The 20,922-nt window shown below is 49.8% G+C and overlaps 1 protein-coding gene across 2 annotated transcripts in view; it reads right to left on the minus strand.

Moving 5' to 3' along the window:
• Positions 1-6: 6 nt before the first annotated feature.
• The window catches only part of BCL6 (BCL6 transcription repressor), a 23,000-nt gene continuing 2,084 nt past the window's right edge, over positions 7-20,922 (minus strand). Inside the window, exons 1-10 of one of the 2 annotated variants that reach the window (XM_024767181.1) lie at positions 13,650-18,652; positions 12,459-12,497; positions 11,467-11,639; positions 9,541-9,762; positions 6,962-7,933; positions 6,225-6,409; positions 4,672-4,839; positions 3,444-3,574; positions 3,192-3,329; positions 7-263 (exon numbers count right to left, since the gene is read on the minus strand). In XM_024767181.1, the coding sequence (XP_024622949.1) occupies positions 120-263; positions 3,192-3,329; positions 3,444-3,574; positions 4,672-4,839; positions 6,225-6,409; positions 6,962-7,933; positions 9,541-9,762; positions 11,467-11,627 (2,121 nt within the window). In that variant the 5' untranslated portion in view covers positions 11,628-11,639; positions 12,459-12,497; positions 13,650-18,652 and the 3' untranslated portion in view covers positions 7-119. Of the gene's footprint in view, positions 264-3,191; positions 3,330-3,443; positions 3,575-4,671; positions 4,840-6,224; positions 6,410-6,961; positions 7,934-9,540; positions 9,763-11,466; positions 11,640-12,458; positions 12,498-13,649; positions 18,653-20,922 lie in introns of those variants that run through there. The other variant, XM_024767173.1, reaches the window with a different exon arrangement.

Genomic DNA, 20,922 nt, shown 5'->3' on the forward strand with positions numbered 1-20,922 from the left:
ATTTGCACTAGTGGATGAAAGAGGCACTACATCATGGGATGAACATGGTAAAGTGTTACAGTATCCTTTGGGTAGACTCTGAGAAGGGGCTCGAATGGAAAGCATCAACACTCCATGCTTCAGCAGGCTTTGGGGAGCTCCGGGGGCAGGTCAGTGGCAGACACACGGTATTGCACCTTGGTGTTGGTAATGGCACCATGCTTCTGGCGCAAGTGAAGACGCAGCTGGCTTTTGTGACGGAAATGCAGGTTACATTTCTCACACTGGAAGAGAACCAGAGGCAAACTGTTAGTCATCAACTCAAGAAACATGTCATTACTCAAGGACCTTGAGAAGGAGATTCTCCCTTCAAGGGATGGGGCAGCTCTTCCCTCTGGAAGGCCAGTTTGAGAACCCACATGAATTCTGGCTTCTGCTAAGGGACAAGTAAGCTGTGCACAAATGTCCCTTCCTTGCTTTCCAAAGTGTTGGTCATGCTTTTACCCCACTTGAGATGAATTTCCCTGCTTCAGCTCCACAAGTTCAAGTCTAAACCAAAAATGCAGTTCCGATGCAGACTCCCCAAATTTTTAAGGCTTTCCTGAATCCCTCAAGGATGAAAATAATCCCTCTTTCCTTTGACTTCTGTAAGATTTCTAGCCTTGCCATGTAATGCCAGATAGCCTTGCCATCCCATGCATTAGCATCCTTCTCAGGTAGGGAATTCTTTGATGGTGGTGAGCACTTCTTACTAAACTTTATAATCTTCCCAGTTCCTAATAGAATATACCTCAGACAATTATGCAATAAATCTGAACATATTTGGATAAATGGATTAGAATAGTCTGAATTCATAAAAATTCTGGAATCTAAGATATGCTTAAAAAATACAGTGATATTCCTTTAAGTTAGTGTGTACACCTCAGATTAAGCTAACAAGGCATTAGCAAGTAGAGCTGTTTCTTGCTTTGATTCAATGAATGGATGATAATGGTTTTAGTGGGAAAGTTCTTTAAAAATAAAATGGATGACTAAATGTAATGGGGTAACCTGATGCAATCCTGGAACAGAAAAACATTTTAGGTAAAAACTAAGAAAACCCAAATAAAGTATGGACTTCAGTTAATCATAACGTACCAGAATGGGTTCATTAGTTGTGATAAATGTACCCTAGTAGTAAGACGTTAGCAACAGGGGAAAACTGGGTATATATGGGAACTCTCCATACTATCTTTGCAACTTTTCTATAGATCTAAAACTATCCCCTAGGGGCTTCCCTGGTGGCGCAGTGGTTGAGAGTCTGCCTGCCGATGCAGGGGACGTGGGTTCGTGTCCTGGTCCGGGAGGATCCCACATGCCGTGGAGCGGCTGGGCCCGTGAGCCATAGCCGCTGAGCCTGCGCGTCCGGAGCCTGTGCTCCGCAACGGGAGAGGCCGCAACAGTGAGAGGCCCGCGTACCACAAAAGAAAAACAAACACAAAAAACTATCCCCTAATAAAAGTGTAATAAGATATGTTCATATAGAGAATATGTTTTAAAATAAAAATGGAAATATATTTAGAAAAATTAAAAAATTAAATGGGCAGGCAGTGAGTAGAAAGAGCCCCGGTCTTGGGAGACAAGGGCCCCTCATATCTATGGCACCCACTGCTGTGTGTCCTGAGTGCGGCATTTCTCTCTGAGCCTCGGCTTTTCCTTCTGTAAGGGGCTGAGTCAATACACTCTGAAGGTCACTCTTAATTCTGACATTCCTGTGCATCTAAACATCCACAAAATAATTGAAACAGCAAATATGTACTGGACTCTCACTATGGGCCAAGCACTGTTCTGAACACTTCAGGGAATCCATTAATTTAATATGACTCCATGAGGTAGGTGTTATTATCAGGCTAATTTTACAGACGAGGAAATTAAGGTACAGAGAAGATAATTAATTTGCCCAAGAACAAAAGCAAGTAAGAAGATGTTCACTCAAGGATTGATAAACAACTGAATGAAAGTAACCACCTTTTCAGGTTAACATTTGCGATATGCGTTAACGATTTATCCATTCGCCCTGGTGCCCTTCACGACCTAGAGCGATGCCATAAACTCAGCAAAGCCAGCCTCATCTGTAACAGTAGTTTCCACACCTGTAAACCATGGGACTCTTTTTTCAAATTAAATGGAAACTGGAAAGGGAAAGAGACTGCTACTGTCTCATTCCCGTCCTGTCCTGCGGGGTTGCAGAATCTCAATGATTGAAAGAGCACAGTTTGAAAACTGCTCATCTACAGCACCCTCACTATTTCATAGAGAAAGAAAACCGTGGCCCAGTGAGAGCGTCAGGGTTTGCCCACAGCCCTAAAAAGGGTCATTGTCAAAGCTGGAATAAGAACCCAGATATCTCAGCTACCTGGCCAGTATCTTTCCCTTTTACAGCAGAGATCGGCAAACTGTTTCTGTAAAGAGCCAGACAGTAAATATTTTACACTTTGTGGGCCTGATATTCTCTGACACAACTACTCAGTTCTGCATTATAGTGTGAAAGAGGCCAGAGACATACGTAAACAAGTGAGCCTGGCTGTGTGCCAACAAAACCTTATTTGTGGACATTGAAATTTAAATTTTATATAATTTGTATGTCACAAAATATTATTCTTTTGATTTCTTTTTAGCCATTTGAAAGTATAAAAACCATTCTTAGCTCATGGAATTTCAAAAATTAGCCCACAAGCCATAGGTGGCTGAGACCCTGCCCTAGAACACTGTGATTCCAATGGCCCGATCATGGCCTTTCGCTGCTGGTCACCTGCAGTTGCCTTTTCTCTGTTCTTTTCCCTTGTATCACCACATTCTTCTGGTTCTCCTCCTACTCTATTGACTGCCCCTTCTCAAACACCTCAGCTCCTCTGAAGTAGACATGTAGCCCAGTTTAGGGCCGTGCTGAAAGCACTCAATAAGCGATTGTGGAATGAATGAATGACTCCGATATCTATGTATTCACAATTCAGACCTCTTTCCTAAGGCCCGGATCACCTAGCCCAACACCTCCACTTTAAAGATGAGCAAACTAAGACTCAGGCCAAGGTCAAGCTGGTTGTCTTAGGACCATTAGAGTTCAGTGGTCATCCCACTGCGTGCCTGAGATTAGAGCAAACAGTCCTGCGGCCCCAGCCCTCCACCTCCGCACCCGTCCCAGGCCAGCCAGCAGCCATGAGAGGCTAACGTACATGGTAAGGTTTCTCTCCCGTGTGGATTCGCAGGTGGCTCTTCAGAGTCTGAAGGTGCCGGAAACGGGTGCCACAGATTTCACAGGGATAGGGCTTCTCGCCAGTGTGGATGAGCACGTGGGCACGGAGGTGGGCCACCTGCGCAGGAGAGCAAAGAGCGAAGTGAGAGGCTCTGCCAGGGTGGGCTACAGACACGCTGCAGCCTCTCAGCGGCACCCGGGGCTAGGGTCCTTCCCCACGCCCTCTGCTCACCTGGACAAATCTGGCTCCGCACGTTTCGCACTTGTAGGGCTTCTCTCCGGAGTGAATTCGGGTGTGGGTTTTCAGGTTGGCTGGCCGGTTGAACTGGGCCCCGCAGATGTTACAGCGATAGGGCTTCTCACCTGTTACCGAGAGAAGGGGAAGAGGCAAGCCACACTCAGCAGAGGTCTCCACAGTCCCCGGGCCCTGGATTTCAAAGCAAGCTGCCCTTCCTGGGGCCACTTTGGCTTTCCTTCCCTTGGAAGATGTCAGAGAGAGGCGTCAGGGGTTGGCCACCCCTGCCTGCCAGCCCTCTCTTACACACGCACCAGCACACCTCGCCCACGGCCAGGCTCAAGAAGCAGGTGGTGACGTGGAGGGAGGAAAAGGATGCAGGGCGTGGGACAAGGAGGGAGCGAGCTTCCAAGGACCAGCCTTTTCATTGGGATTATCTAACTGTGGGACGTGGACATGTCACTCTCCTTCTCTGGGCCTCAGTTTCCCTCTCTGGAACCCAAGGGGTGAGTTCAGATGACCTGGGAAGGCTCTTCTAGCTCTTCCCTTGGGTAAGACTGATTCAGTCATCAACCCGCTCCCCAGAGAGACACAATCAGGCCGCTCTAGTTTCTCTCCTTGAGAACAAACACGCTTTTCCGCTTGTGGCAACTACAGCTGGATTCCATTTGCAGGAGAGCTGGGGCCCGAGTTGGAGTAGCTGCTCAGACAGAGGAAACCAATAGAAGGGCAGAGCCTTCCTTCATGGAAAGTTTCTGGGATAACAGACCCATTTAAAATACCAGGAGAGAGTCAACTTTGGACAACAATCAGGTTATTAGACGCTACCTGGGAAAGGAATGTGAGTTGATAAGGAACAAGCCCTTAGAGGGAATCAAGAGGCCTTTAGCGTTTTTCTGATTTATAAAAACCGAATCGACTTTGCCCCTCTCAGCCAAAGTTTCTTCCCCTGTGCAGTGGGATTAACACTTCCGACCCCAGCAAAGGTGGAGAAGCAAGACAGAGCCTGTCAGAGGAAAGACAAAGGATGTGGGGAGTGGCTGGGTCACTAAGCAAAGACATGGCGGGGCTAGGCCCGCACTCAGGCCAGGGCAGCACCTGCCCCCTGCCTCACCCCACCGGGCACCAAGGCCCTACACTGCTTTCTCGAGAATGCTCTCCCCGCCCTGCCCCTGGGGAACCCTGGTGAGCTCGGGGGGTGGGGGCAGGGTGTACAGGGCCATACCCGTGTGGACGGTCTTGTGGCTGGCGAGGTTGCCCTTGTAGCGAAAGGAGGCCTGGCAGCGGTCACACTTGTAGGGTTTGTCACTGTGGGTCTGCAGCGTATGCCTCTTGAGGGAGGCCTCCTCAGAAAAGCGGCAGTCACACTCATTGCAGAAAAAGGCCCCGTTCTCTGTCGGAGGTTGGGAGGGGGCACCAGCGTCAGCACCACAAGGAAGGGAGGTAGGGCTCCGAGGCCTCCCCACTCTGGAGCTCCCCCCAGGGCCAAACTGAGCCCCCAGCGCCCTCTCTGCCCACGGTTCACGGGAACCCAGAGCAAAGGGCCTGTGCAGATTCTCTTTTTCTTAGCATTTAGAGTCTCAATCGTGGAGGCGAAAGGAGACAGATTTGAATATTAAGGTATAGGAGGGAAACTCAAACCCCCAGGTATCCACATGGCCTGCGTCAGCTTGAGGAAAGCTTGGCACTTCCTTCTCTCAAGAGCTCTGAGAACTGACTTTCCTTATCAGGTCATAGTTCTACTCACATTCATACACAGAAGCCCTCGGGTAAGACAGCCTCTGTCTGTGTCTCTATCTCCAAAATCAGGATAATAAACCCCTGTCCTGCCTACATCGCAGGATCACGTTGTATAACATAAAGCATCATAGGAATGTAAGATATGAATCAAAGTCAAAGATACTTTGAGGTCATCAAAGGAGGAATTAATGATGACCATGGTCACCCTTGCACCTATCTGGACTTCATGTCTCCCAAACAGTTTGAGATAGGGAGACCAAAGATGATGGTGGAAGTAGAAACACAAGCCCAGAGAGAAGGAACTGGAGTGTAGAGCAAAGGCAAATGGCCACGGGGCCAGGAGGGGACAGTCCCTGCTCTCCCAACTATCGGTCCATGACCCTGTGCCAAGCCTCTGAGTGTAAATAACTAATTTTTTCTTTTGTTTTAACAATTTGGAAATGACACATCATGGCGGTTTACCCCTGAAGAGGCATCACTGGGCTATCCTGCTACAGACAGAGCTGGAGGAAGAGGTAAAAACTGGGGAGGCCAGTCACACACTATCCAGAAACGTCAATTAATAATCAGTTCAACTAATCGAATTCAGCTGACAATAACTGAGTGCCTACCCTGTGCTAGACTCACTAGGCCCGATGGGAAATGCAGGCATGAATAAGGCCGGACGCTTCTCCTTCTGGAACGTACAGCCTAGCAGGGTGAACCAACACGCACACCAATCAGTTTGGGTCCAGTGGGCCTGAGAAGGCTCCGGGAGCTGGTTATAGCCAGCCCCACAGCCAACTTTGCTGGAAGGAAGCTGAAAGGGCTGTGTGGTCCTTCTGTAGTCCCCCAGATTAACTCAAATTCCCCAACCCTTGCTTTGGTCAACCTAGTTCCCTACGAGGTCAAGAGTGGGACTATGGGTTGCTGATTTAAATGCCATTGGACTTCCAACCAGGGGCTTCTCCCAATCAATGACAACAGCGTAAATAAATTGGAAACACAAGGCCTGTGGAGCAGAGGTAGAGGCCAGGGGAGGGAGGGGAAGGAACTCACCACAGCTGGAATCTGAGTACTCAGACTGGGTCTCTCCCAGCTCCTCGGGGAACGTGGGACCAGTGGCATGGAGGCACATCTCTGCATGCTGCGGGGACTGAGAGCCACAGGACGTGCACTTGGGGGCGTGCAGGTAGAGCGGAGAGTGGCTCTCACTGCTGCTGCGTGGGGAGCCGGTCAGTGACCTGCAGGAGGGGGTGGGGAGGAAAGGGCCTCAGCAGCTGGAGCAGGGCAGAGCGCTCTGCCTGGCATTTTTGCATCCCCTCTTCCCTGTGCTCAGGGCAGCCCAGAGGCCACTTGGAATCTGGAGTCACAGAGTTATTTATCCCCGAGCCTACCTCCAAATAGCAGACACATGGAGATCACTGATGGGGGCCACACTGAGCCCAAACTCCACTCCCGGGCCCAGTCTCCTCCCCTCAGTGCTACAGTCCACAGCCTCCCTCGGTCCAAGGCAAGGAAGAGGACTCCCCCCTGCCACAGAGATCGCAGGAGCCTGGGATTCTTGGAATGCTCGTCTACCATGGAGGGGAATTCTCTCTCTCTGTGAAAATATACCGAAGCTCAAGGTCCTTCCTCACTTAGGCCAATTCAATCAATAGGCCTTGGCCCATACCTCCAATGTGTTCAGCATTTCAGGCAAGAGCAGAACACAGCGCCCTGCACCCATCAGAAGTGACCCCAGAACCCTGCCCCGGTAAGCCCCGACCCCAGGTCCGGACTGCCTCTGAAATCACCTGTTGACGATGTTATTGAGCCTGCTGGCCTGTGGGATGGTGGAGTCCTCCACACTGGTGCTGAGCTTGGTTGGGGACTGGAGGTCAAGGGTCTCGGGCTCCATGGGCGGCTGGCAGGCCGCTGGGGCAGTGTAGGCTCGAGGGGAAAGGCGGCCCAGCTCGGCCTGCTCGGGCCCCTCTGGTTTGGCGTTCTGGTTGAGGCTGTTGAGCACGATGAACTTGTACTTCTTCCAGTTGCAGGCTTTGGGGTCAGTGGGGCTTTTGGCCGGAGGGGACCCGGAGGTCTGGAGGATGCAGGCGTTCTTGCTGCTGCAGGACTCCGTGGGTGAGTTGGGTTGGCAGTCGGACTTCTGGGGGCTCTGTGGGCTAACCAGACCCTTCCGGTTCAGGGGTGCATTGGGCGGCTCGAAATGCAGGGCAATCTCATCCTCCGACGAGGGCCTCTCTTCTTCTTTGCCGGCCTTGTCACAGGCGAAGTATGGGGCACTCCGGGCCGAGGGGGCAGCAGGCTTGGGGCCCTCGGCCACACTGTAGTGCATATCACTCCGAGCCTCCTCCAGGGCTGCCTCCTTGGGTGAGTACACGTTGTTGTGGCCCACAGTGGGGGATAGCTCCATGGCCGGCCGACTGTACTCACTGGGGACTGGCCTGGCACTGTCGCAGGGGAGGGTCCGCTCCTTGGGGAAGGGGTTGGCCACAGGCATCCGGGCATCCCACAGCTCCTCGTCGGAGAAGAGGAAGCTGCTGACCGGAAGGTGGCCATACATGGGGTACGAGGCTGGCGGCGTGGACAGGCCATTGTACAGGCTGGGGGCGAAGGCTCTGCTCTCACACCCAGGGGCGCTCCTCAGGGGCAGGCTGTTCTCCACCACCTCCCGGCCCCGATAGGCCATGATGCCTTGGGGCATCAGCATCCGGCTGTTCAGGAAGTCTTCACGGGGAGGCTTCACGGCAGGGACCATCTCTGCTTCACTGCAGGAGCAAAAAGAGAGAAGGCCCCGGCCTCCAGATCAGAACCTTCCAAGTGACACTAGTCTGTGAAACCACATTTGCACTTGAGTCAGTCAGACCTGGGCGATGTGGCTCTGGAGTAGGGAAACACTTGCAGTTACAAGGCAGTTCTGCTAAAAGTCTAGCAATCTAGCCCAGAGAAGGGAAGTGAGTTACCCACACAATCAGTGCCTGTTTAGACGTGATTTTGTATGTTTAAGTCCCATATGTATACATATGCGTGAATCTATAATTACTCAAATGTTATAGAACATAAAGCTATCAGAGTCCTTATCTCATTTCATCCTTACAGAAGGGATGTAGATCAGGAATTACTGTCTCCATTTTACACACCTGGAAACTGAGCTTCAGGGAGGGAAGAACTTATACGATGTTGGTGCCACATGTTTGGAGGGTCTTTGTTATACTGGTGCCCTGTGAAGAAGGGACTCGCTCTATATACTGCCTGGAGCCATGGGGAAGTTTACTTTGGAGAACAGGCAGCACGTACCAGCGTAGGAAGCCCTGGCTCTGCAGCAGCCAGACCTGGTTTCCAGTCCCTGCTGTGCCACTTAGCAGCTCTGTGACCTGGAGCAAGTTACTGAACACTCCAAGCGCTAAGGCCTGACCCAGAGAAAGCATTCATAATGATGATCTTGCCACCATTATCACCCACAGGAGACAAAGAGCTCAAGCTGCGTATACTTGAAGGGACATTATGTGGGTGAAAAATAGGCCAGCTCGGTCTGATCACAGTTAACAGAGCTAGAACCAAGGAGTGAAGGTGAAGGGAGCCAGATTTCAACTCGCTGTAAAGAAGAGCTTTCAAACTATCCAAGGGAGAACTGCATGGCTCTGGGAACACTGAGTTCCTGGCTCCTGGAGATGTTCAAACAGAGGCCGCAAACCTTTCTGTCTGAGAAGGGATGTAATTATCCTGGAGTAGCTGAATCAAACGGTTCTATAGAAGTCAAGCCCAAGTCTCTGTTCCACTTAGCAAAGCTCTTCCCTTCTTTGGCTCTTAGGTTCCTCATCTTTCCGTGATAGTCATGTCTTACCAGCCCTCAGGTAGGGGGCTAGACCCAGTGAGCCCTATTTAATTCAATAAATGTTATCTCTAGTAGGAGCAGGGTGACATAAAAGATGAGTAAAGCAGCCCACAGTCTGGTGGGGGAACTAAGGGGCATATGTAAATAGTTACAGTGGAAGCCTAAAGGAGAACTAAAATATGTATGCAAATAGTGAAAACAGAGGCAAAGTCTAAAAGACAGGCAAAAGGCTTTCAGACACAGCTGAAGAGCTGAGGAAAGAGCAAAGTGATGACTGCACAAACATCTATGAAGAAGCTGGCATCCAGGCGTGGTCTTGCAGGATGGGTGGGAGGAAAGGGTCTATCAAGTGAATGGAAGGAAGCAAGAAGTGGGGATGCACATGGCATATCTAGGTAGCAGGAGTGTGCAAAAGCAGTGGAAAGGTAGGTTGTGGCATATCACAGAGGATTATTTCTTCTGTGTGCGAGCATTATCAATTGTTTCCGACCCTGTCTGATCCCTTCCATCTCTGAGGCTTCCGTCTAGGCAGCAGCTCACCTGGCCTTGATGAACTTCCGGCAAGTGTCCACAACATGCTCCATCTGCAGGTACATAGCTGTGGCCATCACGGCCATGATGTTGCCCTCCCGCAGATTGAGCCGAGATGTGTACATGAAGTCCAGGAGGATGCAGAATCCCTCCGGGTTGATCTCAGGATCCAGGTTGATCACACTGAGGTTGCATTTCAGCTGGTCTGTGAAGATGCTGTAGAACAGGCCACTGTAAGACAAAGAAATGTCTCACTATAACAGACACATAGAAACTGTTATCAATTACAGTCACCACGGACGCTCAGCCCCTCTCCCCTGGACCTAGCTCCAGAGCTTCCATGGCAATTAATAATAGTTGCCATTTATGGAGAATTTACTAAATCCCAGAGAGTCATTACACACTTACATACACTATCCCGTGCTCCTCATAACCTTGCAAGGTAGATTCTATCCTTTTCTCCCTTTACAAATGGGGGAACTAAGATCAAAGAGGTCAAGTGAGGGCTTCCCTGGTGGCGCAGTGGTTGAGAGTCCGCCTGCCGATGCAGGGGACATGGGTTCGTACCCCGGTCCGGGAAGATCCCACATGCCGCAGAGCGGCTGGGCCCGTGAGCCATGGCCGCTGGGCCTGCGCGTCCGGAGCCTGTGAACAAAGTCACAGAACCTGTATTCTTTTGGTCTTAACTGCACAGCTTACCAGAGCTAAACTTAGCACTCATTTGCAGTAACTATTTTGAGTCTATATCTTTGGAATAAGCATTTCTTTTCTTGTTCCATCACATTATCCTTATTTTTTAAATCTTATTGTATTTTTTTAGAAGCAAATTGGGCATTGATGACAAATAAAATGATGCCTACATCTACAGTTTACTGATTTTCTAAAAGTCCGTAGACTATCGCAAGGTCAGTACTCCTAGGAGAGCCAAGTCAGCGTCAAGCCAAGCCTCCAGGTACCATGGTGTCTGGTAGAGGAAAGAGCACTCAGTGAGAGGCCAAAATTCTGGACTGTCATCTGGATTCTACTCTTTCTGAGCGTGTTGCCAGAAGTGAGCTAGACTTCACCCAGTAGTTAGCTAGACAACCTTGGGTAAGAGACTTCACTTCCCCACACCTTGGTTTCCTTCTCTGCAAAGCAGAAACAAGAGTGTCTCCCTTACAGGCCTGTGGCAAGAATGAGAATGTGTAGGGAACAGATTGATGCCTGGCACATAGCAAGCATTCGGTTAGCGTTACCTATTCTTTTTCTCTCTATATAAACCTCTTCACTATTTAAAACAAAGGTGCTTGTTGTAGATGTTGAATAAGTCCACTACTAGCAATCAAGATCCCTGGCTCTACATCAGTTTGCCTATGAATGTCTTCATTTTATCATCTATGAAATGGAGCTAATCGTGCCATCCGTAACACAGGCCACTATGGAGATCCAGGGAGGTGCTGTAACATAAATTGCTCTGAACACTTGAAATACTTGTCAAGTATGAAGAATTAGCCAGCTCACTTTCACCAACTTACATATGCTCGGAAACACCCATAGAAATACAGTCATGGTATAAATAAATACAGTCATAGAAAAAAAAGAGCAAAAGATCTCAAATTAACTTGCTTAAAATATTTTAAAACTCGCTTTCACTTTTCATTTTTTCACTGGTTCACTGAAGTTAGTCTCCATGTTTGCCCAAAACACATCTCTTCCAGAGACAGTATATGATTTCTTCTCCCTGTATCCCCACAGAACGGAAACTCTTTCTTTTCTAAAAGTGTGTTCATTCGTTTGCTTCCTGAGAACCCACTCGGCCAGGCCATGTGCTGGAGATCTGGAGAAAAATGAGATGTGATCCCAAACACAGCCAGCAGCCTCCGTGCTCCACACTGGCAGCCGGCACCATCGCTCCCCTTATATCCATCGTCCACCTTCCACTTCCAGACCCCTCACCTGCAGGCCATGAGGACCGTCTTATGGGCTCGGAACTGCTCCCGGCTCACCACTATGACAACATCCGTCAAGATGTCGCGGCTCCGGAGGCGATTAAGGTTGAGAAGAACGTCACTGGCGTGGCGGGTGAACTGGATACAGCTGTCAGCCGGCGAGGCCATTTTTTTCTTCACCTGAAAGAAAAGGTCAGAATCTTGTTAGTCCTCCAGAACCTGTTTCTTTCTTACCAGGAGTGTGAGAGCAGGTGGCTTAGCCTGCTCCCTTGTGTTTGCTTTTGAACAACTCATGGCACATCTCTGGGCATTACTCTTCATGTCTGTACAATGAGCTAATAATCTTTAACCAACTTGTTAACAGAAAACCCTATTGGGGAAAGAGGAGGGAATGAATATTTGTTGAATGTTTTCTCCACATACCAAACACGCTGCCAGCATTGAGAGGCAGTGAGTATGTGACAGGGGAGAGAAAGCATGCTTTGAAGGTTAGCGCGTGGGCCATACCTTTTGCAGGCTGTGTGACTTGGAGCAAGTTGTTTTACGGTTTCTGGGCTTCAGTTTCCCAAAATGGGAGTAGTAATTCCTATGCGGTTGTAAAACTTAGAGATACGTGCCTGGTCCACAGTAGATTCTCAAAAATCGTAGCTATTCTCATCGGCATCTCATTTCATTATCCCAGCCACCATCTGTCTCTCCCCTGCTAGGCTTCAGGATTGTCTGACTGTATCCTGAGCACCTAGCGCCTTGCTGGTGCATAGTAGGTGGCTAAATTAATGGGAACCGAGAAACGAGTAAGGGAATGAGTGATCGCACAACAGTGTTAAGAGAGTCGAATGCAGGGGCAAAGGGGTGGGGGCTGGGTGTGACGGACAGGCAACCGGCTCTCTTTTATCTCATCTAATGAAGAGTGGCACCATTCACAGAGACACATACATCGGCAAATTAAAAGAAAAGTTTGTCCACAAAATTGTAAAGCATATAATTCAATTTACTTACCCAATGCCTTGATTCACAGTCCAAAATTTTGCTTAAAACCTGCAGGGAAGATAAAAAGCAAACAGAAATTGATTTAATGAATGTAAGATTGTCCACTATAGTCTTATTTTAGGACACACATATTTAGTTTTACTTTGATAGCTGCAGCCTGCCAGCTGGTGCGGTTTTACCACAAGCTAGCAAACATTTTTTCCAGCTCGGCTCTTGCGGAAACAACGGGCATCCAAAGCCATGCGATAATGTTTTTACCCTGAGTACTGGGAATACAATTTCATACATTAATTACATATACATAGACACATTTATTTCCTCTCTCAGAGTAAAAAATGTATGCCATCCAAAGGCCCTTGAGTTTATGGGAAAGAAAAAAATAATGAAAGTGATTCTTTCAATACTAATGAGAATGATCCTTCAGGGGCCTAAAAACTCTGGATGCTTTTCAAAACCTGCTAAAATATTATCTTTCAAGGCCTAGAATGACTCCACAAGGCCAACAGGGTCAACATCTTTGTCCCTATTTCACTGATGACAAAACTGAGACTTGGGTTCAAGTGGCTTGCTCAGGACAAACAGGCAGTATTTCCTGACTAGCTGAAACACTTAAGACGGAATAAGGAATCTGCAGAATACAGCCTGAGATGATATATCTACTCTTCTCCTTTTTTGAAATTTCCCCTCCCATCCCTCTTGGGCCTAAGACCAGATACAGGGCTACAAACTTCCGAGTTTGTGCTTCCCCCTGCTGGTGAAAGATTTAACTGTGAGGTTTAGCTGAGAACAGGACAGGAAGCGCTTAGGAAATATGGACCCTCTCCAAACTGGTTTCTCTAAAACAAAATAATTTAAAGCATAGGTGAAAGACTATCATTTATGATCACATGTGGGCTGCAAAACAAAACAATATTTGAGACCACACCCCCCCCCCCCCCCCATGCCTGACTTTTTTTAAAGTGTAGCCCTTTAAAGTTATCTTCCGGGTAAAGGGGCCCGAGGCCAGGGAGGTCATATTGGGCCACATAAATGGTGAGTGACCTGGCCCTAGATCTTCTGGCTTAAATTCCTGTTCCCTTTCCAAATCAGCCTACGTGCTGTAGAACATGCAAGACAGCACCCTGATGTGGGTGAATCTCATTTTTAAGTTCCTTCCCTCACACAAGCACTTTGCCCCCATTCCAGGCTGCTGAGTCTTACCAAATGAGCACTCTAAAATGAGAGGTTTCCTTGAGTCTGTAACCAAACACTCTGACATTTCTCTGTGGTCCCAAGTGCCAGTCACTCGGTCTCATCGGCTTCAAGGTTAATGTGTGCATGTGAGTGAGTGGGGATGGGGGAAGGAAATGGGGGAAGGGAGAGGATAGAAAAAGACAAAAGAACCTATTTATTTCCTCCTCTCCCCATTCTAACTCAAGATGGGCAAAGAGAGATACACTGAATGGGTCCTAACCAAAGTCCAAGGATGGTCTCCTTGGAAAACGAATGCTGAAGACACATGTGAGGTTTATTTATAAACCTTCCCCTCTTCCCCCGTGGAAGAGATCCCTCAACCCTTCTGGAATACCTAAGGCTGCCCTGGAACAAGCTTCAAACACCATCTTGCCTGTGGATTTCCAGTCACAGACTTTAGGAACCACAGGAAGCCCAGATTTACCATTTCACCTTGACAAGTGGCAATGACTCACTCCAGATGCGGAATGAAACAAACAAACAAAACAATTCCCCTGGGTCCACTGTCAGCCAGGCCCTAGGCTGGGCACTTTCCACTGTAAACCTCTCCGCCTGGCTTGACCAAAAACAAGGCACATACACTAAGGCCCCTGTCCTTATTAAGTCCACTCCTTTCTCAGCTAGCTTCGTCTTCGGAGCCCCACAACTAGTGAGTTATGTGGGTTACAGTGGGTGTGGGCAACGCTGCCACCCTCTAGATGCTGCAGGTGTGGGAGCACTACAGCATCTGGTTTGGTTTTTGGGACCACTCAGCTCTTTCCCATCCATTATTGTGGCTGATAACAATAACAGCCCCCATTTACTCGGAGGCCACTGAGGCTCCAGGGGATGTCTTGCCCAAGATCTCAGAACTAATTCCAAGCAAAGCCCAGGATGAACCCCGTCTCCTAGCTTCGGCCATCCCACCAATGCCAAACGCAAGACTCACTCCACAGAAACTACCAAGAGAGCAGAGCTGTCAAGGAGAAACTGACATCTGCAAGGGCCCAGACGTGGGCTCTCCCCACCCCAGCCAGCCCCAGTCGCGGAAACCACCAAGTGAGAGCTAAACATGGTCTTTTTCAGCCCACACACTTTCCCTTTGGCGCTTTCCCTGTGTATTTTCAATGAGGCACCTTGAGAAGGCAGATCCTTTAAAGGGTTTGAAGAAGAAAAAAAGAGGGAACTCCTCCTCCAAAAAGTCAAAGAGAAAGAAGACAGCATAAAGGAGAGGGAGAGAGACAAGAGGTGAGGAGAGCAAAGCCATCCAATATGAAAGACCCCAGCCTTTCCCTCCCGCCTCCAGAGGCAGCCCCCGTCTCTTGCTCACACACAAGGGCACAAAATCGAGCCGTGCGGCCAGGGCAAGCCCGCGCAGATCCGCAGATTCGCCCACCCCCATCACACCGTACCTGTCTGCCAGGGACCGCCCACCCCCGGGCGTGCTGCCCGCACCGCGGCCCGTCCACCTCGAAGACCCCGCAGGCGCGGCGGACGCCCGTTGGTACCCCGGTGGCAGCCCTTAATTTGGTTACATTCAAAAAAAACTTTTCGTGCACCTCGGTAACGAACATTATGTGTGCCTTTTTTCTTTCTCTTTTTTTTTCCTGTTACGCCGTCAAGGCAGGGGGCAGTGAGGGGAATGGCACAACCCTCTCATTCCCGGAACGCAGTCGATCTCAACTCAGCGGATTTCAAAGAACACTCTCTGCCTATCGCCGGCTCCAACGAGAAGTAACTTTCCAGGAAGCTGCCGGCCCGGACGGCCGCCAGGATCGCAGCCTGCGCCGCGCGGGCCGCCGGGGATTCACCCGGCGAGGTTGCAGGAGGGGGTGGGCGCCCGGGGAGGAGGCTCGCGAGGAATACGGCACACTTTCCCCTAAATACCTCGTTCGCTCCCGGTCCAGAACTCCTACTGTTCACCTAGTTCAACCCTTTCCCCATAACAATTTTATAAATAGGGAAAGTCAGGCACAGCTGGTCTAGAACCCAGGATTTCGAGTCCAATCCCAGGATTATTTCATGACTTCAAGTTGCCGAATTCCGGTGTTTGTTTGCCTGGTGTGTCTTTTTTTTAATCTTTCTTTCTCTCATTTTGCTTGCCCCCCGCCCCTGCCCCTGTTTTAAAGGGAGTGGTTAGGCGAGGCCTCAAGGTAAAAAAGATGGAGTCCCGAGGACTGAGGGTCTCCATCCAGCGCTCCCCAGACGAGTTGGAGGAAAACTAAACAGAAAGCCCCTTCCGCCTACGTTGGCAAGAAGGCGAACCCAGCTCGGCTCGGTTTCCGCCTAAGATCTTTAGAATAGGAGCTGTCAGGCCGAACCCGGCCAGATTTCGGAATTTCCGAATCCGATTTCTCCGAAACCATAGAGAAAAGGTTGGGATTCGGCAGGGCCCTGGGCGCAAACCCTATCGCGTTCATGGGCGCGCTCCAAGGTTGCCTCGCCTTCCCGTGGCCTTTCTCGGAATTAGAATCCCTGGGCGCCATCGCCTAATCGGTCTCAGTATCGGGCTCCGAGGGGCACTTTTGGGGGCCGGGAGGTGGGGAGTAGGGGGCGCGAAAGATGCAACCTGTAAGGCCGCAGTCCACTCCTAAAACTGGCGGGTAGCGTCACAGTGCGCCGCGCATCACATCAGCAGCGGAGGCGGGGTCAGTAAAGACTGGGCCTCTCTGGCTTCATAAAATCCCACTTTCTCATCCCTTCGCCCGGTGGGGTAAAGGTGAAAGCGGAGGCTGAAATTTAATATGGGATGGGATGAGAATCTAGGAAGGGAAGCTAAAATTAAGTAAATGCATTTATTGTAAATTAGGAGGCCAGTGGTTCCGGGACTAGCTCAAACCTAATCATGTTTTACCGCTGCCTAACACTAGAGGGAGCCCTCCATCAAGGCTTAAAACCGACAACTCCTTGTCGCCCCGCCCCTCCTTCCCATTGACCTAGTTTAGACGCAGTCTCCCGATTTGGAGAATGCCTTCCGCCCTCCCCCCTTCAATATCGCGTTCGGGTTTTGGATTATTGGTCATCTAATAACTCCAATAACTCGTTGAGAAATCCAAAGGAGAATTTGGAAGTGCGGAGCACTCTTTAGGGGCAGGGACGGGGGATCTTAATAAGGTTGGAGCTGCCTCAGTGGAACCAGCATCAGGGCTCCTTTCGGAGCGCTCCCTTTCTCCGCAGCGTCTCAGCTAATGAGCTGCTCGGGTCTAGCCATGGTGATCTGGAGGTGGCGGGGTAGGGTCAAACCGCCGAGTTGTTTTTGTTTTGGGGGAGAAACACTCCTCGCGCTCTTGGCTGCGGGGCGGGAGGGTAGGAAGACAGTAGATGAAAGTGAATTTGATAACGCGGTGGCCTCGGCAGTCGCTTTGGGTGACCGAGGAGGTGTTCAGGGACATTATGTCCTGACTTTCATTTCTATCACACTTCCTGCCAACAGCGCTCTTGCAAGCCTGCAAGCTTCTAGGAAATGCAATAAAATAGAGGGATGTGTTTTATCATCAAGATCTGAAGAGGAGCTGCAGAAAGGACGCTCCCCAGGCGCCCAGCTCGTGACAGCCTTCCAGAAAGGGCCGGCAGTCGATGCCAGCCGACCACGAGCAAAGATATTTTGGCCATCCTGGCTGGACCGGGCTCGGCCTTTGCAAAAAGTCTGGCGGGAGAGGGGAGAGGCATGATCTCCCCAGGCAAACAACGCCTTTAAAAATCCGATCTGGACAGAAGTCAGCCAAGGTCTTTATTCACGTTAATGAAGATGGAAGGCACTAACTGTCCTTGGAAAGCGATGAGTCAAACTTGACCGCTCTTCAAACCCGTCCCCAGATTCGTTTCCAACCCGAACAGAGGCGCGTTTCTCCGACGCGGCCTCCAACAGCTCCCGCAGCGGGAGAGGCGGAACTCGATTCCGGCGGACCAGGGCGGTGGAAACAACGGCTTCTCCCGCGGGTGTGCGCGCCTGCGGTCGCTAGGGGCCGCCAGCACTCGGTCGCGCGTTTGCCATCTTAAATTTTGAGCTCCGAGAAAGAAAACTTTGCTGAGAAGCTGTTGTGGATTTCACTCTGCCTGTCCATAGGACCCACACACACACAATTGATTTCTCGCCAAGCCACTAAACAAAGTTTGGAAAGAAGGGGAAGAGAGCTATTTCAGGATCCAAATGTGAGCCTCGGGAGCAGCGAGGTGCAGCTCTGCAAGTCTAGGGACTGGGCTTTAATCACTCCCTAACACACGCACAGCCCCCTCCCAAGAACTGAGACTCCCACCCCTGAGCACTACCGTAGGCTTTTCATGTCTGTGACTGAAAACCTTGGGCCATGCTTTCTAAACAAATTCCTCGGAGACAGCTGGGGAACCCTTTCCAACCTTTTAACCTAAGAGGTTAAAATCATGGCTCCCTCTGACTTCTGCTCCTTTCTCTTAGATAACTCAGAGGGGCGGAGATAAACTCGCCTTTGACTTTAAGTCACTGACCTGGAATTCAGAAGCTTAAAATCTGGTTCCAGTTAGGTCACTAACTCGCCATTAACCCTCTCATCAGGCCTGTTTCCTCAACTGTAAAGCGACATACGTCCTAGAGCCCCTGTGGCATCCCTCCACTATTGACTTTTCCGGGGGAGAGGCCACAGAGACTGGGAAATCGTGTTTTCAGAATCGGGTACTTTTCGGTTCTCTTAGCGGAGACAGATGCCCGTCGCTGAGTGGCTGTGGATGGAGCACGCATCCGCAGGCTTTCTAATTTTTATCCATCGTACCAAAACTTTGGAGGTTGGGTGTCATCCTCATTGGAGGGTACCCTCCCCTCTGTCAGTCCTAGCACCTGGTTGGGATACTTGGGGACCCGTAGGTGACGCGGTCGGTCCACTGCCCTAGGCGGGGAACTCAGCCAGGACCCACCACTAGGTGGCGGACTCAGTCCGTGCGAAAATCGCCGCGCGACCACAGCCTTCCACACCCGACTGCCCCCACCTTTTTGCTGTTGTTGTCTCTTAAGGGAAGGGGGGGGGGGGGCCTCCAGAGGACAAAGCTGGAAAACACTGAATTTACTAGACTGCCTCCATTGGGCAAAGCTGGAAAACACTGAATTTACTAGATGTAATTCCTTCTTCCCGATGCTCAGGCCTCTAGCAACCAAAACATGGTATCTGGAGCTGCGTTCATGTAGTATATACCTTGATTCTTCCAGCCCGAAAGGCTGAATGTATTGGGAAGAGAAAGAAAGGGTACACATGTCTTCAAAAAGCAGAAGGCAGTCGACGGCATTACTAGAGCTTTCTGCCAAACACTGGTCGACCAACAAAACAGTCGGGAATAAACTGATTCCCACGTAGAAAAAGGGTCCTGGAGGCCAAGGGCAGGCTTAACAGCGCTCGGCTAAGCCGGGGATGGGGGAGTGGGGACGAGTTGGTCTTTTGGTGGGGCTCTCGTCTCAGAGTGGGAGACGGGGAGGGTTGGGAAGGGCCGTTCCTGGCTTCCAGTGGGGCGAAGAGAAACCGGCCAGCTTTCCCACAACACAGCACCCTCGCTCGGATCACTGCGGTGGCTTTCCCACTTGTTGCGCAGTGCAGGCAACTGGCACGCGCCACACTACTTTGACTCCCAGAGGACTCCAAACCCGGCTACGGATCAGCCTACCATTGCCCCAGTCCATCCACAAACCTCCCTCCCCGACCCACCCCCGCATACACCATCTTCAACCGCCAGCAAAACTACAGGACTTCCAGTCGCTATGGTTTTTTACACCAAAACATTCCTCCTTGTCTCAATATCAGACAGACAGCAGAATTCGGGTGCCCTGAGAGGTCAAGTCCAAGAGGGAAGGGGGGCTACCTCCGCCAGGAGAACTCCTCTACTTAAAGCCAACCAGGCAAGCCTCCCCGAGAGAGAGAGCGCGCGCGCGCGCGCGCACACACACACACACACACACACACACACTCGAACTACTTCGCCTATTATGACACCATCCTAGCTTTTCTCCCTCCTTTTGAGAGATCAACTACAAAGTCCTTGTTTAAAAAGCTACTTTTATCTCCCCTTCCTAAAGAAAAAAAAAATCCTCAAAAGGTCATTTCACAACATTTTTCAAATATTTGACTTTTGCAAATAGATAGTTTCACCCACCGAGGGGTGGCGCTGCCGCACCACCTCCTCTGAATCGCTAAATTTTTCACAACAAAGTGGGTTGTGAGTGTGGCTACCCGGCAAAGGAGAGAGGGAAGGAAGAATTTTGACATCTAGCCATGGCTACCATTTACTCAACCAATAACTGGAACTCTTTAAGGCTCAGCAAACGACAGCTTAAGAGTCTGGAGTCCCATTCCTGTCAACCAAACACACAATAAAAATGGGACAGGCTTTTCAAGAAAGCAAGGGGTAGAACCCTTCAAAACTGAGCATAGAGGAAATGGCCAATTGTAGAATTCCCACTTCTAGCTGCCTTCTTCAAGTTGCCCGGTTTTTACAAACAGCTACTAGCCTTATTGTCACTATCAACAGACCCTTAAAACCAGTCAGTGCTTGGGCCTGCAGTATTGGAAATCTTCCAAATAGGATATTGGAACCTTCTATTTATAAGTGGGGGGAGGGAGGACTATTTCCCATCTTCAGGTTTCTATTTTGGCCTGAAGACTCAACTACAGTCATTTTAGCAAGGGAATGCCCATCTCCTGGTACTCCCTTTCCATTTCCTCCTCCCCCAGAGACAAATATCTTTTCTCCTTTTAAAAGAAAACACACATATATTTTAAAGCAAGAATGTGATTTCACCTCGTTCCTCTGAGCTCATGTTTGCTACCTCCAGGAATAGCGGGTGGACTAGGGCCAGATGAACTTCAACTTGAGTTGCAGATTTACGAGGCTCTGTTCCAGTGCCAAAGGCTCTTAGTAGTAAATAATGAGCAAAATAGATACCTGTCTCCTGACAGATCCTGCGGGCCCCCCTCTTACTTTTTTTTTTAAAGTTATTTATTAAAACCACACACACCTTGCAAAGAAAAAGGGAAACTGGCAGTCTCTGTAGAGGAAGCCGGTGGCATCGCTCAGAGCCACAAACTGTATTTCTAAACAGCCCTTTCCCTGGTTCCTTCTCTCCTGCCCCACTTTTTTTCTTTTTACTTTTTTTTTTAAGTAAAAAAATGCATCTACTGACATTTTACTTAAAAAAAAAAAAGAAAAAGACTAAAGCATTACAAGATTTACCTCCTGGAAACTATAAACTGAACACAAAATCCATAAAGGATTAAATCAGTTTCCTGCGGGGGGGGGGGGGGGG

This window comes from Neophocaena asiaeorientalis, unplaced genomic scaffold (genome assembly GCF_003031525.2).
Source record: "Neophocaena asiaeorientalis asiaeorientalis breed wild unplaced genomic scaffold, Neophocaena_asiaeorientalis_V1.1 scaffold225, whole genome shotgun sequence".
In the NCBI taxonomy this organism is placed as follows: domain Eukaryota; kingdom Metazoa; phylum Chordata; class Mammalia; order Artiodactyla; family Phocoenidae; genus Neophocaena; species Neophocaena asiaeorientalis.